The sequence below is a fragment of the Mchenga conophoros genome, linkage group LG11 (genome assembly GCF_057382185.1).
Source record: "Mchenga conophoros isolate Kocher_MC1m ecotype Shallow Benthic linkage group LG11, M_conophoros_male_GT1.1, whole genome shotgun sequence".
Classification (NCBI taxonomy): domain Eukaryota; kingdom Metazoa; phylum Chordata; class Actinopteri; order Cichliformes; family Cichlidae; genus Mchenga; species Mchenga conophoros.
Window position 1 is genome coordinate 27563204 of NC_140536.1, and position 18221 is coordinate 27581424.

General features: G+C 42.2%; 1 protein-coding gene across 3 annotated transcripts in view; it reads right to left on the reverse strand.

Moving 5' to 3' along the window:
* adam22 (ADAM metallopeptidase domain 22) overlaps positions 1-18221 on the reverse strand; it is a 70585-nt gene that overhangs the window by 51420 nt on the left and 944 nt on the right. For all 3 annotated transcript variants that reach the window (XM_085292110.1, XM_085292112.1, XM_085292111.1), the window contains exon 3: positions 14897-14973. In XM_085292110.1, coding sequence (XP_085148236.1) covers positions 14897-14973 — 77 coding nt within the window. The remainder of the gene's footprint in view (positions 1-14896; positions 14974-18221) is intronic.

Sequence of the window (18221 nt, forward strand, 5' to 3'; positions counted from 1 at the left end):
AAGCCTGACAGGGAAACCTTCCCCACATCATTACACCACTACTAGCAGCCCAAATTGGTGATACAAGGCAGGATGGATCCATGCTTTTATGTTGTTTACACCACATTCTGACCCAGTCGAATGAAAGTCACAAGCAGAACTTGTGACTCATCGGACCAGGCAAAGTTTTTCCAATCTTTATCGTCTAATTTTGGTTAACTGTAGCCTCAGTTTCCTGTTCCCCGGGAACCCAGAGAGACCTTCTGCTTCTCTTTTCTTGTGTCAACATTTGACATGCTGTGCATTCAGAGATGATCTTCTGCATACGTTGGTTGTAACTGTCTCTTTTGTAGGTCATTCTCTCCCTGAAAGTCACTTACATCACCATTCTTCAGCTTTCCTCCCTCAACCAGGAGTTATTATCTACGTCTCTATTTTCATTAAACCAATATAAGTCAGCATGTTAATGAGGGGTTTTCCGAGGAGCTGACAGACACAGGTTGTCATAATTGGAGGAAAATCAGGCATAGCTCAGAGCTTCCACAGAGTTTAAGTGGTTGTTATTCTGTCCCTCAATTTACAAGTAAAATTTTAATAATGCTGCTTAAAGACCCGCATCTAATTTATTCATATCCATTTTTTCATGGACCACCTAGTTTCTGGACTTTTACAAAAACAGCAGGATCTCCGACAAAAGACAAAATTTACTCTTTCAAGCAAAAAAAATTATATATATATGCTTACTAAAGGATTTCAGTTTTAAAGTCAGATGCATTTTTCATATTTTAACTGAGCTTTCAGCGAGGAAGCAAAAGTTTTCTGATGCTGATACTCACACATATATACTGTTTTATTGAGAAAAAAGTCCTGACATAGCTGCGCGCACACCCACAGGGGAATGATGCTGCTTTCTATGATGACTAATGGGCAGTTTGCTATGGCTATAAAACATGTGTGGGTATACAGGATAGAGAAATAAAATGGAAGGGAAAGAGACGGAACACAAGGTGTGAATAGAGCGCTCGGGATCCTAACAGATATCCCATGCACAGCCATCACGTCTGTAAAGGAAAGAAAAATAGAGCATGCATGGAGCAAACATCACCTCAGACTAAACCTTCACAGTGCAAATTAAACACACCGTGACTCTGGAGACACGGTGAACATTTGACATAAAAAAAAACAGCACAGTGAACGTATTCATGCACTCCCGTGATGAAGACATTTGGCGTGTTCAAGAGTGTTCGGGTCACAGGAGTGCACTGTTAGCCTTTGTTCTGCTGGGATGTGTGTTTAAGATTCAGAGCTTGTGATCTTTGTCCGGGCCCATGCTGAGCCCTGACGGGGGGGAAAGCGAGCGAGGCATCAAGGCACCAACACAGGCTCCTAATGGATGATGCCGATAACAGATTTCAGCTTTAATTGTTGTGGGATTTAAATAATTTATTGAGCAGACAAAGACGCAAACTCAGCCTCACCCCCATCCCCCACACCGACACACTCTTATGTAGAGAGATCCCCCACCCGCCCACACCCCGCCCCTGCTTAAGATGAGCGCGCATGTATAAATGTGTAACTGAGAGCTACGTCTTTATGTGCCATCAAACAGATAATGTGACAGAAATAAACTGTTTACATGCGGTAGCCTTCTGCTGCAAATCCGCAACGTAAATGATGATCAGGGAAATGTGGTTTGTAAAAATGAGGCTTAGGATGTCGTTGCCAGGAACACAAACAGATCCATTTAAGACCTTTAATCTATTACTTTTAGTTTGTTAAGTAGTCTAAATCATGCACCTATTCACACAAAATCAGCCAAATCATGCACCTTGTATTATGTACCCCGCCCCCTCCTTCTTGTTGCCAGAACATCAGATCCAGTGGGGTGGTTTGCAGTGCCTGAATGTTGGATGTTGGCATCAGATTTTCTGGGTTGTGTTTGTCAGGCGTCCACCAGCACATCCCGCAGATGCTTGAACAAATGGGGGGATCTGGGATTTTACAGGCTGAGTCACTGCTTTTTCCTCTTTGTCATGTTCCTTTTGCTGTTCCTGATATTTTGGGGGGATGTAAAGGGAAAATCCACCCCTCTCTCCCTCTGGAGGAGAGTGCAGTTGCCATGACGAGGTGTGCTTGATCGGCATCAATGTTCCAGCCTAAGATCAACATGCATCCAGGGAAACGCTGCATTATAACGAGATGATCAATCACCTGTCACTTTTAATAACGTGGCTCGTTGCCATATTTGTGCTGTGTCTGGCACGTGAGAGTATCTGTGCAGTCCAGATGTGCGCCTGCAACAGGGACAGTACAAACAGGCAACCACAGCTTTCGCTCATTTTCTGTCTCATTCAGCGTCTGCCTCTCAGCTCATTGCTTTTATAAATAGTCTGCTTATCCTCAGCTGTAATTGAAGAGAGTCTTCTTGGCCCTGCTGCCGCAGCAACATCTGTCTAAGAGCTGGCGTACAGCTGTCAATCAGCCCTGGAGGAGATTTTGGAGGCAGAGCCACAGACGCTTCGCTTACAGCCCACGGTGTTTCATAGCCAACCTAGAACAGCCATTTACATAGCAATCACATCTCCCTCTACATTTTAATGTCAGCCAACCCCCCGCTCCATCAAACACTCACACACACTGAACCAGTGGAAACATAAGAGCACTGATGCAGCTTCAGGTGGGAAATTGTTGTTCTAAAAAGGCTTATTCAACTTCATTAAATGGCCCTTTGCAAAGGTAAAAAGTGACTGAAGCAGCGAGAAGCAATGAGTCCATCACATCAAAACTTCAGCCTTCCTTTAAAGCATTTTTGTTGTGAGTTGCTCTGGGCAAAGACATCTGCTGTGGCAACCCCGTCCAATCTCCTGAGGTGAGCCATGCACGCACACATAAACGAAGTTTCTGCGTGGTCTAAAATTCCTCTCACGATCTGTGTCGCCGAGCACTGCGGTGGCGCTGGGATGAAAAAGAGCACTAAAAGGCTTGATTGGCAGGACTAATGTTTGTGCGTGTGAGCGAGTGGATTGGCAGAAGTGTTGGGGTACCAGGCTTTTCACTGCTTTCACACAGGCTTTTCAAAAGGACCTTCTTAATAAACTCAACACCCAAAAACACACAAACACAATAAGATGCTGAAAAACAGCAAATTTAACCACATATAGCGACACAGCGACACATAAGCATACAGGCACTGCTGTCATCAAATGGACTCCATGTATGGATTTGACATTTAACCCAGTAATAAAAGGACACATAAGGACACACAAAGGACGGCATATGTGCTGTGTCAGGCGTCTGTAATGAGCATGGGGGGAGTGCTGAGGAAGGATAAGTGCACAAGAGAAAGCATGAGGGGGAGGCAGGGAGATGGAAAGGTGTGTAAGAGAAATAAAGATGTGAAAAGGCAAAAGAAAAAGAAGAAAAAACTGAGGAGGGGTTGTTCTCTTTGGGGAAAGCTGCAGCTGCTTTCACCTGCCCACCACTCCCCACCCCTGTCTCCCACTGAGGCCTCATTACAGGTCTCCAGGCTATAATTCATTCACTCTCCAATCACTTATCAGGCTTGTAGTTCCACCAGCAGACTCCCTGGGACCCCTGCTCTTATTGCAGAGGGAATACTGATGCTCACAAACAAGAGCCGCCCCGGACTGCCAAGACTGAAATTCCTTTTAACCCATGTAAGAAATGAGAGGGGGGGGATGTCTTTATCCACATTAGCCTGTGATATTTATTCCAATGCATGTACTAATATATATTTCAAAATGCATAATTCTGCCCTATTTGAAAACTTTAAAGAAAAAGAAAAGGCAAAGTAAAGTTTTCATGCAAATCTGTAAGTTTCTTTTTAAACCAGTTAAAAAAAACAGTTACATAACTTCCTTGGTAGAGGTAATAAACAAGGATGGAAAGCTATACAGTATTCCTACTTTCTTGGCATCATTGCGCACTTAGGTCTATAGCACGCAACATACAGGACAACCAGAGCTGACTCCTGAATTATGCAGAGACTGGGGATTTTGCAGGAACTAAGGAGAACATGCAAAGCTCTATCTGTGACAGCACGTGCATGGCTAGTGAACACCATGTCATGTAGAGAGAGGATAATGGAGACAAAGAGACTTTGGAGACCTGCACACTTGGGACTGAGTAGTAATAACTACTAAGGTATATCCCCCCAAAAATGTGTATCAATTTAATACACCCTGTGATTTTATGTGTTTGCATTTCTGTCTGTATTTGGTGGTAATGTTGGTCTCCATCTACACATCGGATTTTGTAGGCTGGTAAATTTTGTTAAGCAGTTCATCTCCTGACAGTAAACCGCACTTCAGCGTGAAAGAATAAAATGGGTAAGCTATCTGAGACAATAGTCTTTGGTGAGGTATTAGTATCTTTTCCTGCTGGGAGAACAACAGTCTACCTCCTGTTTCTGTCTTCAACAAGAGCCGGCTCCAGGAGCTCTCTTTGTCTTCACTAATCCTCCACACTGAGTGAGATGGCCCAGCATAGGAGAGGGGGAATGAAAGGGTGGGAGAGGCAGGCTGGGGGATAAATAATGTGAATATGGGGAGAAAGGATGATAAACCAAGAGGATGCTTGGGTATCTGCAACACAAGCCCTGTCCTTTAAATGGCAGCTTAGCATAGACACGATAGCGTCAGCTGGTCAATCGGCCTGCCAATTCAGTCCAGACTGATAAATTCCAACAATTACCGGACGCCTTACTGTGATATGCTGTGATATTACAGCCATTCATCTTCCCAAAAGCATGAACCCTAATGATGAATGGAGCTGACATTTACTCTTTTTATACTAAACGAAAAATAACTGCATAAGTCAAACTGACTCAGAACCAAGTAAACCTTCAATACAAGGACTGCAGATGTTTCCAGCTACCACTCACGCTGACTTTGTATGAGAAAAACATCCAAATGTCCACCCTGAATAGAAGAATTTATTACAGCAACCAAAACCACTGCTTTAAAGCACAACAGAGAAAACAAGTATTGCTTTCCAAAGACTCAATCTTCCTCACTCTTCTCACAAATTTGCACAGAAGCTCTGAAGGACTTCCAAACTGCCTCACCTTCCTCGGCTGCAGCACGCATTACTATTATGTACATCCCCGATGCTATTTGTTCTCCTACATTAATCCCGCTCACCTCCAAGCACAGATGCTCGCCGCCTCATAGCCAGAACAGACTGTAAATACACAGTCCTGGATGTGCCAATGAGCCTCTTAGCAAACACAATCTGTAATATACTACCTGTGAGCACTATATTAGCTCATACACACATACACACACACACAAACATAATCCCCAATGTGATAGCTAAAGCTATGAGCTTAAGTGCTTGCATGTGAGAGAGAGAGAGAGAGAGAGAGAGAGAGAGAGAGAGAGAGAGAGGTTTGACAAGGATCACAGTGAGGAGCTCTGCCTGAGGCGAGAGGAGAGGAGAGGAGGTTTTTTTTTATGAAACTCCTTTCAAGTACCTATCTCTATCATGCGTGCTCTCCGTATCTCTCCCCATCTCCTGCACTTACTCAACCCACCCACAAACTCAAGGGTGCATGAAGGACACCCTCATACCTCCCTCTGTCCTTTTACCTCTTTCCAAACTCCCTTTGCTTCTTTCTTTGTCTCTCTCTCTCTCACACACACACACACACCCCTCTCAGTGTTTTTCTCATTAACTTTGCCGTAAATCTGATCACGCCTCTCTGTAATAAATTACAGAGCCCGGGAATAGAAAAGGGGAAACCAGGATGGAGGTGGAAAAGGAGAAAAGCTGGTTGTAGCAACATCGGGATGGAGAGATCTGATTTGTGGCTGGATGATAGACTATTCTGGAACGGGACATGAGAGATCATTAAATTATACAAATATGAAGATGTAAGGATGAGCAATAATTGCATACATGCAGGCACATGCACAGCACAGAGACACAGAGCAATAATTCCCAAGCTACTCGATGCCTACTCACATTTTAGGGATCAAGTGGCAAATGCCACAAAATCCACTGAAAGTCACGCAAAGTCTCAATGGCACTTTGATGCACTTATTTGTTCTCTGAGTGAACAAGAGATCATTGTCAGGTAAAAAAAAATACTCTGAGACCCACCAGCTACTCCCACTGAGCTTCTCCAGCATAAGTAGGAAGGAGATATTTTAAAAGTTTAGAGTTCTAGAAGAAAAATCAGACACTGTTAGATAACTGGCATTTTAAAATGCTGCCAAAACTTAGATGGGCAAATCTTCCAGCTGAATCATCAATACAAAGAACAACATTTTAGGAAAATATCTCTCTTTAGTATGGAAAAAAGGTAAAAACTTCATGCTTTGTTCATTTACAGCTACTCTGAGTGACTGAGGCCCAGGAGTAACTACCTTGCCATGTTTTGCCACTCAGTTAAAAAGTTAAATCAATAATAAGTTTGGAAAATTCTACCTCAGTTATACCCGGTGGAGTTTTGAACCATTAATAACATTGGAGGAGAGTTTTAATTAGTTTTGTCTCCATCGTGGACATCCTGGACTTCCAGGTCACGAGGAGGGGGGGGGGGGGACATTTGCACTAGCGATGTTACCAGAACAGATACTTATGATGCCTTCCAGGATCTTTCTATGTCAAAATGATGAAAACAAGACTATCTACCTACTCTATCTAACAAAGAAAACAACATGAAGAAGACGGCAAAGAACATGCACCTGCCAACACAGCCCTGCTCCAACACATCAATAACAAAGGCAGGACTTTCTTACTGATGCTATCATGGTTTTCAGACAAGGGAGGAAATACTTTCAATTCAGTGACACACAAAAAAGACAGCGCCTAAAGAATTTAAGGTGTGTGAATTTAAACTCAAAATCACACAGCATTCAAAACAATATCGTTCTAGGGTTATCCTGAAATATACTTTACCATTTTGTTTGACACAGCTGTGGTGAAATCAGCTTTGCTCAATCAGCTAAGCTAATGTTGTGTTAGCTTAAGCTAGCATAATGTAACTAATGTTATACCTTACAGTAACTCCAGCAGGCTACTCGGCAACCAACGTCACTTATACAAAATATTTTGTGTTTTAACAACAACAACCTGCCATCTCTCTGTTAGTGACTTAAAACAAACTTTTGCACGGGATAATCATTTCGTTTTGTTAGCTTTGGTATTTTATTCTTGACCACCAGTTTAGCTCACTGGGTGGAGTAGGTGGCACATATATCGAGGCAGTTTACTGTGCATCTTCCCTCTGATCTTGCTCTCAGTTTTCCTTTCTTCTCCAAGCTAAAAATATATATTAAAAACATTCGCAAAAGAGTTGTAAAGAAATGTATGAGATATAATTTTTAAAAAGTTAGCTTGTTTGAACTTGGCTGAGCTCCCCTTCAAGAGGATCTTCTCAGATAAATCTAGACCACCTTCAGAGCTGTGGTTATTTTTAGAAGGCTCTGTGGTTGTCTCATTATGAGCACTTACTCTGTCCCTGTGATTTCAACAAGCTCCTAAAACATGCGCAGACCTTAGCTCACCACTCACCCTGCTCATCGGATTTACTTCACTGGGACCTTTTCTTCTTTTCTTAAAAAATCAAACTGAAGGATCACAGTTATTTATGCATTATTATTATTACTATTTATCTCCTCATATACAAGGTCTTGAATAATCAGGCCCCATTTGATCTGACCTCACAGCATCATATTTCCCCAATAAAGCATTTTGTTCCCAGACTGTAGGCTTACTTGTGGTTTCAAGGGTTATTAAAAGTAGAACTGGAGGCAAAGCCTTCAGCTTTCAAGCTCCCAGTTTGGATTCAGGAGATAGACACGCTCTCTAATTATAAGATCAGGGTTGAAACTTTCCTTTTTGATAAAGCATATAGTTTGGGTTGGATCAGGTGATCCTGAATTCTCCCTTAGTTATGCTGGAATAGGCGCAGGCTGCTGGGGGCTTCCCATGACGCACTGAGTGTTTCTTCATCACTCAACATCACTCACTGCAACTATATTTAATCATTAGTTAGTAATCTCTGGCTCTCTTCCAGTATGCCTTCTGTCCTTGCATCTGTTGCCAAGTCCTTGCTTATAGGGAGTCATCTGATCGTTGGGGTTCTCTCTGTATTACTGCTGGGTCTTTAACTTACAATATAAATCACTTTGCATCTAATATCACGGCAAAGTCCCAAATCTCTTTCACAGGACAGACCGCGCCAAAGTACAACAGAGATTCAGCACATACTACAAAGGCACAAGTGCTGACACCTGTAACTTATGATCAAACCTCTTATCATCACAACAAAAGGATGCAAGAATGCATGATTGGAATTATTTGCAAAAACAGATTTGCAAAAATGTGTGAAAGAAACAGCATTCAACACATTTGTCAAGCCTCGATTAAATTTATTTGCAAAAAATAAAAGATAGCAAACTGGTTTGTTCAGGTTTATTGGCTAATAATCTCCCTCACATCGGCACAGAAGACACCTGGGGCCAGAGGTATGTGGGCGCAATCCCTAAATAGCGCTCATAGGTGTGTGTACAAACATTGTGCTGTTGTCTAAACACAGGCGCAGTGAGTTTATTTCAATATCAAGTGCAAAAATGTGAAAAAAAACATCCTTTATTTGGCATTAAAATTTCCATAAATAACAGTAAATTGTTGCAAACATTAATAAATCATTCTGCTTAAGTTTAAATATCAAATTTAGTATTCAATTTAAAATCACCAACAAAAGTGGGTGAAAGCACGTCATGTACCTTTCTCTCTTTGTATTATTCTTCCTAATTTTCCCCCTTTTAAGTATTGATCCGCTCTCATTCTGTCTGAGCACCACTCCTTTCAATCCTTTTTAGTTATCTCTCATTAAGACCGCACTTTACGTGCCTCTTCTGCACCTGAGACCCAGCGAGACGATACACACAAAGACTCTGCAGCTTTTAAGAGTTCATGTCTTATTGCTCTTCACACACACAATCCTGCTGATGTACAGATGCACCAACGTGTAGTCACTCATTCATCAAACCACTGAACCATGGGATGTTTGGTTAGCTCCCTGCCTAACACATTTATCTGGAAGGACTCTGTGGTTATACTGGAGCACTGTTGCCTCCAGCCCGCCCCCTCCCCACCAACACTGCTATCCCTGGTGCACACTGCCTTCACACAGATGAATAATGCATTTAGCACTGCCTGTAATTGACCTCTCGCATTAGCATAAAGAATTTGTCTGAATGCAGAAAAAGCAGACTTGACACAGTTGTAGAAATAACAAAACTGAGTGTCTGTCAGTGTCAACAAAGAGCAGGAGAAGCCCTCGGCTCTTGAAGCTGCTGCAGCCGCTTATTTAATAACACAGGCGAGGTTACGAAACACTCCAGTCCCAGCTGGATGTACGAAGCTCTCCTCTCCTGTCTGCACTCACATATTTTCATACGTACATATTCTGCATGCTGCACGAATACTAAATGATTCAGATATGTTCAGTGTCTTCAGCTTTTCTCTATTTTTGTCACACAAACATAAACACACAGTAACCATACACACTAGCACAGCCAGGCTGGTATTGGCTGCTGGTAGTCATACACTATGATTTGTTGATGATACAGTAATTATAATGTTTGATATCAGAAAAACATGATGGGAAGTGTCTACAATTTTAGAACACAATCAGGTAGGAAGATGACTTTATATTTATTTATGCAGTCATAATGTCATCATATACTGCCGGTTTATTCATAATCTTCTTCATTAGGAATACCATCGCTTTATGGGTCACTACACCAGATCATCCATCTCCACTTCACCGCATCCCTATCCCTCCTCTGTCACTGCAACCCTCTGCATGTCCTCCTTCGCTACATCTATGAGTCACTTCTCTCACCTGTGCACTTTCATCCTAAAACTCCATCCACACTTTTCTCTTCCTTTATCTTCAGCCAACACTACAACAATTTCCACCTGCACCCTGCTGGCCCCTGATCGATCTAGTTGGGAAATCTCATTCTGGTTGATCCTGACGCAACCCTCCCCATTTGATCCCTGGCTGCCAAAATGCTTCCTTGGGCAAGATACTGAAGCCCAGATTGCTCCTGATGCGTTCATGAGTGTAAATGCATCTGAATGTTACTTAGAAAGCACTTAAACATTAAAAAAGTGCTTGTTTGAATTTGTGTAAATGGCGGAATAAGATACGCTGTCTGAAGCAGCACTCAGATAGAGTAGAAAAGCGCTGTATAAGTAGGTTTATCATTTCCAAATTACATCTTCTCCATCTGCATATTGTTTTTCTTTACATTTCCAAAGCCAGAACCAGATTTTGCCTAACCCGAGTGCTTAAAAGTTAGTAAAAACAATCCTGAGGGTGGGCAATTCATTTTCCCAAAGGGGCCATATGAGAAACTGGTACTGTTGTGGAGAGCGTCACCAACAAGTTTATAAAGAGATCAAACTAATATCAAGCAGAACTGAGTTCAGCTTCTTGGTGTGGCCCTCCACAACAGTCCCAGGGCCTCATGTAGACCCCTGGGAAAATCAATTACCCACCCCTGATTTTTTTTTTTTTCACCTCCATACCTGCAACACTGTGTAATAAGACTTTTCTTGCAGGTGTGTAACCCCCTTGCTGGCAAAATGTTTCCACAGACATACACATAAACATCTGCTAATGTGCTGAAAACCACCTTTGTGGAGAAACTGCAGTACTGCAGGTTTGTTTCCCGGACCACATTTTACCACATTTTCCGCGATGCGTCAGACAGACACACTAACATGCTAACATAGTGTCATATTTTAATTCTGCCAACTTATTCATCAATAAATACATTTATTGGGGGGGAGGGGTGGGGGATTTAATCTCTAAAGAGTTTATTTTGTTGCATACATTTGCCAACTTGTGATACATGTCCATGAATAATGTTAGATTTATAGTTGTCGTAAAAATGAATGACACAAAATAACCAAACATCAAACTTTATACTGTAGCTGCTGGACTAAAACAGAGTCGGTGTATGTGTCGGGGTCATGCGTAGAAGTGTAAACATATATCACTTAAATGTTTTCCCTTCTTCACGTGATGGACGACGAAAGAAGCCGTCTTGTGCACACTCCCCTTTTAATGTTATAGCGACATCTATTATTCAGCAAGAGCAGGTGGGAGGGGTGGGGTAAGAGGTAGCAGGGGTAGGGCTGTGTGGAGAGTGGGTGTGGGGCAATCAAGGGTGACGATTTTTGTGTGTGTGTGTGTGTGTGTGTGTGTGTGTTGGAAATGAGGATGATTGAAAAAAGAGAGACAACCCCCAACCCTTTTCACATTTTCAGCTTACTCTTGTCCTATGAATGGAAAATTGCAGGCAGTTGCTGAGATGCAGGACTGGAGGAAGACAAAGACAGAGAAAGGGTATAAAGACCTCATGACCCACCAACCCCCCTCCTGACTTCCTCTCTATACACTGCCACAGTTCAGATGGGTGGCTCGTGTCAATACGGCATGTTACTGATGAAAGCATCAAAGACTAAAGCACACACAATTATGTATTTAGTTCATGTGAGCACAGAAGAGAGGGGCATTTCTTCTCTAAACAAAATGTCTAGATCCAGGTTCTGTGACACGAAACACATTTTCAAGCCTTTTTGCAGAGTGCACGATGGGATCCCGGTCGTGATTACGAACACGATCAATGCACGACAGGATAGATCTGAAAACATACCACTCAGCCACAACAACATCGCTCACTTTATATAGTGTTGGTCTCTATCATTAAAAACAAAACAAACAAAAAAATACAGCCCACCAGAGGACGGACACGGGTCTGCTGTAGGGTGTAACACCGGGATGTGGGTTGCGTTTTGGGTCTGGAGGGTTGTCAGGAGGAGTCTCTGTGGATCAGTCTTTGTTTCGGCCGATTCCACAAATGGACATCTCGCCTGGGATGTTGAGAGTTTGAAGCCTGCTCTGCGTCTTGCACTCTCAGAGGTGCTGGCTGAGACTGCTACCATCAGTGAGCATCACTGCTATGAGGTGGGGTGAGCACTTGATCATGTTTAGATGGTTGGTGTGACCCAAAAGAACATTGTATTGTAACAAGATGAAGGTTATTATTGTTGTGGTTGATCAGTGTATACTGTGTGTGTAATAAAACTGAGGTGAAAACATCATCTGGTATTTATCAGTGATGTGATGGATGTAGGCAGAAAGTCAGGGGATCACCAAAAGCAAGGGAGAGGATCACAAATGTCATGAATCTAGAATTTGGCGGGACATTAAACTAAAGATAAAAGCGACACAGTCACCTACAGAGCAACTCATCTCACATGGCATCTCCAATCATGCTTTTTTCCATCTGACATTAAGAGGACTAGACTAAAAAAAAATACATATAGTATCCAACATGCGTCTAAAAAGCATAAGGCATATGATTTTATAACAAAACACCCACGCTCCTCTATTATTCACAGTCTATCAGCAAAGCATTAACTCCAGGCACAGAAAGAAAAACGATGATAATAACATGTAATGTAGCACTTGAGACACAGTCGACAGTGAAAACTGGGGAAAAAAAAAAAATCCCACCACTCTTGATTGCTCATGGCAACAGCTAAACACAGAAAAATGCACAGCACTCATTGATCAAACTGAGAGAACGAGGCTTTGTTACAGGGAGCCAAAAACCAGTGTTGGCTCATTCAGCTAAAAAAGCTCCCACTCCTGCACCCACTCACATATCAACTGGGTTTATTCTGTCTGGGATGAAAGCTATCTGTAAACAAAATCAGTGTGGCTGTCATGCAGGGGATCAGTTCACAGAGGAGTGACAGTAGACAGGAGGGAGACGAGAGTTGGAAGAGGAGGTCTCAGGTGAGACGGAGGGAAACTGAAGCTCTTTTTTCATGAATGAAGACAGCTGGCACTGGGACAAAGATGCAAACATGCATAGCAACAACTTATTTCTTGTTCCATCAACAGCTTAAAAACTCAAAGATATTCAATTGAAATAAAATTCTTAATCGTCAACAAGAATTTAAAATTTTTACAAATCAATTATCGATTAAGTGTCCTCACTGTTCTTTTTAAAATAACGTTATCATAAAAAATCATCATGAATTAAAAAAATTTGCAGTTAAGAGTTTGCAAAAGTTCACCTTCACAAAGCAGGAAATTCAAACAGGAAATGTTAAATGTTTTTATTCCGAACGTGATTAAAGGAATTAACCTATTATCAGTTAATTTATATTTTTAATACATTCTAATATGTTCCCTAAAAAATCATTTCATTTCTGTCGAAGGATAAAAAAAGACAGCATGATGCTCGATCGTACTGATCTCAGTCTCTTACTATTATTGGGTGTAACAGATCTGGAACAGCTGCACACAGCTGTACGGCTCTCTGTGTGGATCAGCCAGTTATCTCCGTACAGGAAGTCTGGATCGGCTCTCCGAGGTTCAGATTCTAAGGGGCATACCCCAACAGGCAATGCAGAACCTGATTGAAGGTGAGGGTGAGGAGACTCGCCTACCTCTAACTGGCTGCATCCAAATAATTTATCCTGCTAATAATGTGAACTCCCTTCTTCCAATGTTGCTCTCAGCCCTAGAGGCCCTGAACCTTCCTAAACACCCCTCTTTTATATTCATTTATCCATATGCGTACTTTTTTATAGCACTCCATGTTAATCTAATCATAAGAAGGCTGGATCCTGAGTCCTTTAGCGCTAAACCGGAGGATCTGACACCTTTCGTATCTCTCTCCACTCCTGCTGAAATCACTCTTGATGCACATGAGTCCAACTGTGTCATGTTTACTTCCTGTTTGTCACCGTTGTTCCTTCAAACTGCAAACTGCCTGTTCGTGTCATTATTGCGTTTTTCTCTTTTCACTTATTTCGTTACCTTTATAACACTGCCTGTATAGAGAAGGATAGCAGTCTGCATTAAACAGTACAAACATACATGCGTAGATGTATGCATGCACCCATAACAGGCCAACATGTCACTCAGGGAGTTGCAGGCTATCCTCTAAACCTGGGAATTCCTCTGATGTAACATTTTACTCAGCAAGAGAGTGACTTCCGCTGTGATGAGTAGGCAGCTTCACTGTATGCACATGCCAAGTTCACAAGCTTTTGGGATAAATGAGACAAACATGGACTGTAAAAGTGGCAGACTGGAGCCAAAGCAAAACAAGAACAGGGAAAGGTTTAGAGAGGATGACACTAAAATGTGAAAGCTGTAGAAACAGAAGAAGAGCTGAGAGAGAGAGAGAGAGAGAGGAGCTTACTTTCCATCAGCACAGCTGTGATCAATATTAGTGTCTGACAGGGCTGTGCTCGAGCCTTTACTGTAAATCACTTCCTATTATGATGGAACCTCTATATCACACACAAAACTGACCAGTTCCAAACACGCTAACACACACACACACACACACACACACTGTATGCATTTATCCACAGAGCAGCTGCTGTGGTACAGTTATGTGCATTCCCTAAAACAGGTAATAAACAGCACTGCAGCACCACAGTGACCTACTTCAATTTAACACTGAAGTCATCACTAGTTTAATGTGCAACATGCACTTGGGGGGATTCATGCTAAACAAGAACAAGAGGCACTGAGAAACACAAGTTTGACACCTGAAGCAGTTATTTCAACAAGCAAGCTCACACTACAGTCTTTTCCTGGAAAATGAGGCAACCTTTGCTTTCACAAGATGCATCTGTGTGTCCAGTTTTGTTTGTTTTTTTGCCTCTCCAACTTAGGGATGTGCTGGAACTGGACCAACAAAGAGAGAACATCCGCGCCCAATTAAGAATCGCTAATTAACCTAAACCTGCCCAGTAGAAACCCAGACAGGCACAGTGACATACAAGCACAGACACACAGACAAACAAAGACAGACAGATTTAATAATGAAATACTCACTGATTCAGTTCCACATCCAAAATGAACTTCCGACCAAAAGCGTCAACTTGAAAGCTCGCTTGGGCCACATGGTTCACCTAAAAAAGACAGAGAAGAGAAGCTGCACGCTGTTTCTAAAGTCCCCGTTATCACATGCATGGTGAAGTTCAGTATCATAGACATGGATAAGTCTCATCTACACTGATGGACGGCTGCATTGTGTGTTTATAGCACCGATTAGCTGCAGGAATGAAGTAAGCCAAGTCTGCACACACACATAACCCTAACTGGTCACAGCAAATGCCTGCACCTCCCTGCGCATGGTTCTGCCGGAGGTTTCTTCCTGCTAAAATTGAGTTTTTCCTTCCCTCTGTCACCAAGTGGTTGTTCACTGGGATCAATTGTTTATTTGGGGGGGGGGTTCTATTATTGAAGGGTCTTTACCTTACAATATAAAGCACCTTAAGACAAATGTTGCTGTGATTTCATGCTATATAAATACAGCTGAACAATAAAATTGAATTGAAGTGAATTAAGTTCACCATCAAAAAGAAAAAAAAATCTAACCCTACGCCGACTCATTTAATGTTTCTTCACCGATCACTGCTTCATCTCTAAGTGCATGAACTCTGTTTGATTGATGTGGCTGGGGGAGGGTCTGATTCATTCCAAGTCTTGGACACATATTGTATGGGGTGTGCCCCCTGGGTCAATAATAACTCCCCACAGTAATTCCTTTAGGTCCAGTAAAGCCCCAGTGGAGACCTTAAGCATGGCTTACCGTCTCCCTGAGGCTTGGGCTACCTGCTTTACAGACTGGACACTACATGACAACAAAGGAGAAAGTGTGTGTGTGTGTGTGTGTGTGTGTGTGTGTGTGTGTGTGTGTGTGTGTGTGTGTGTGTGTGTGTGTGTGTGTGTGTGTGTGTGTGTGTGTGTGTGTAGGCTGTCATTTCAGGAAGTGCCCCTGTGCTCACCCAAGGATAGCCTGATGTCCCCAGTGATCACAGACTCTATTGTCTGCAGGAGCGTGCCTGTGCCGGTCAATGCATATATGAGCAGTTAAGAGGTTGTGTGGGTGTGTGCAAGAGCATGTGCAAATGGCAATTCCACACTTTGATGAAATCTAATCTGGCAGATTGTATCCACGAGGGTAGGAGGTACCAGTAATTGTGGTTAATGAAAGCACATCCCATCCTGACTTAGCAGGACCAATATGAGGAGACCACTGGTGACTCCTCTCGCATTGATTTCTGAGTCATGGCGAGCCTGATTTTCCACTCGTGATGGTTCAAGAATGACTATAAGCCTATCATTGCTCTGCAGAGAGGCAGGCAGGAAATGCAAACCGACACAGTTAGACTGATTTCACTGGAAGTGTTTGTTTTTTCACCAAAACAACAAGAGCACCTTGCTGAACTCCCCGCAGCTCATTCAGTGCTGTTTGTGTCTGCGACTTAAAAATAGGTGATGCGAGAGAAGCCTATAAATAACTCCATGTGTGTCGCACATTTTCAGAACTATCTGACAGATTTGTTTTTAGGCTGTTGATCTAAAAACAGCCAATAACTGATCAAACATTGCGCAAGTGACATCACGAGCATCAGCTCTCTGGAGATTAAAAGACTCGGAGCACAAATCAAATCTCCTCACCCTCCCATCCTCGATCATCTGCATTTGCAATGTACATTTTATGACTTTGATGTTTTAACTTGCTGCCTGTACGCAAGCTCTTTTATGACTATGAGTTGGCACAATATGATATCAGAGTAAAATAAACGCATCTCCTGGGCCGTAAACTCCAGAGAATGAGAGTGACTCAGGAAATAATGAGGGTTTAGATCAAAATATGACATATTTTGAGCAAAATCTCTCATAGAAAACTGTTGTGCTGCTCTGCAGAAACGCTACCTCTGAAATTCAGTTCACAGCAAGCCTGTGCCACAAACCTGCCGTGAGACTAGAATGAGCTTCAAAAGGAAAACATTAAAATGATATCTGACGGCAGATGGTTCAACTTAGCTTGTTTACCCAATGGGCTGCAGCTCAGGCTGAGGTGTGAGAGAGACAAAGGGTTAACACCTCCCTGCCTGATGCCATCTGTAGCCCTCTCCGCTCGCTGAGCCCTGAGTAGGCTAGCCTTACTCAAGCCTAAGCCATACAAATTAAAAACACTTAACATGTTTGTACAATGCTAACTGACTCATTCCTTGAAAGGAACCCAGCAGACTGAACTGACTCAGTGAACACAGCTACACTATTACCGCACTGTACTAGTCATGGTAGGCAGGCAAAGCCAAATGCCTCCAGGCTTTTCCGCAGCTGGTAGTTTTCAATAACAGCTCTCTGAATAATTTTCAAACATTAATAATTTTCTGGGTGATCATGTCCGAAGTGTAATCCAACCATACTCTTTATTACCTGTAAGTCTACAGTGTATTTCTTGGTTCTTGGCGCTAACATCCAAAAACAGGGGCTGCTGCAGGCAATCATATTACATAGTACATAGTATATGCAATCATATACATATCTGCAGAGGCATTTAAATATTTATGTCTTTATTTAAGTAATTTGCCATTTTAGAGACCAGTCCTTTTTCAGAACTGTAGAGTAAATATTAAAATATTCACCGCGCCATACCCAAAAGATCAGCTAACATCAGCAACATATATCAATTTTTCATAATAAACAACAGCTCCATTAAAAAAAAATAATGAGTCCTTAAAGTAGTTATTATCACAGTATTATTATACAAAATACTGAACCGCCCGTTTTATTTGCTGACAATAGAGTTTAATGCCCTCTGGTGGACAAAAGAAACAACCCAACCCTATTTCTAAATGACCCAAAAGACAGGCCAGAGCGCTTCTAAGACTAAGTCAACAGTGATCGCCCAGCTCGCAGTACATGCTGACGCTGGTATACATGTGACAAGCCAAAGTTTGCTGATCATGGGCTCAATAAGAAAGCTTCTGGTCATTCGTTTTCATGTGTAAGGTGAAAAATGCTGCCTAGTGGGACATTAGGCAGCGTTTTTGAGGTGGTAGGTGAGGCAGCTGCTGAGACAACAACCCAGCTGGACGGACGAGATGCAAGCTAAAATATTAATTATCCGGTTTGAGCAGGTGACATATAGTCGATCATTTTGAGTGGGGATAAATGAACTCAGAGGTCCTATCACTAATCTTAGTATTTTAAAGCATTTTATGGGTGTAGGTTGCGGTGGGATTTTTTTCTTCTTTTGCTTATGACCCATATAGCACCTCCAGGCTGTGTAATTAGTGTGACCTGCTCGTGTCAAAATGTTGTCAGCGTCCTTTTTTTGTATCCCTGCTTGCTAAATAAT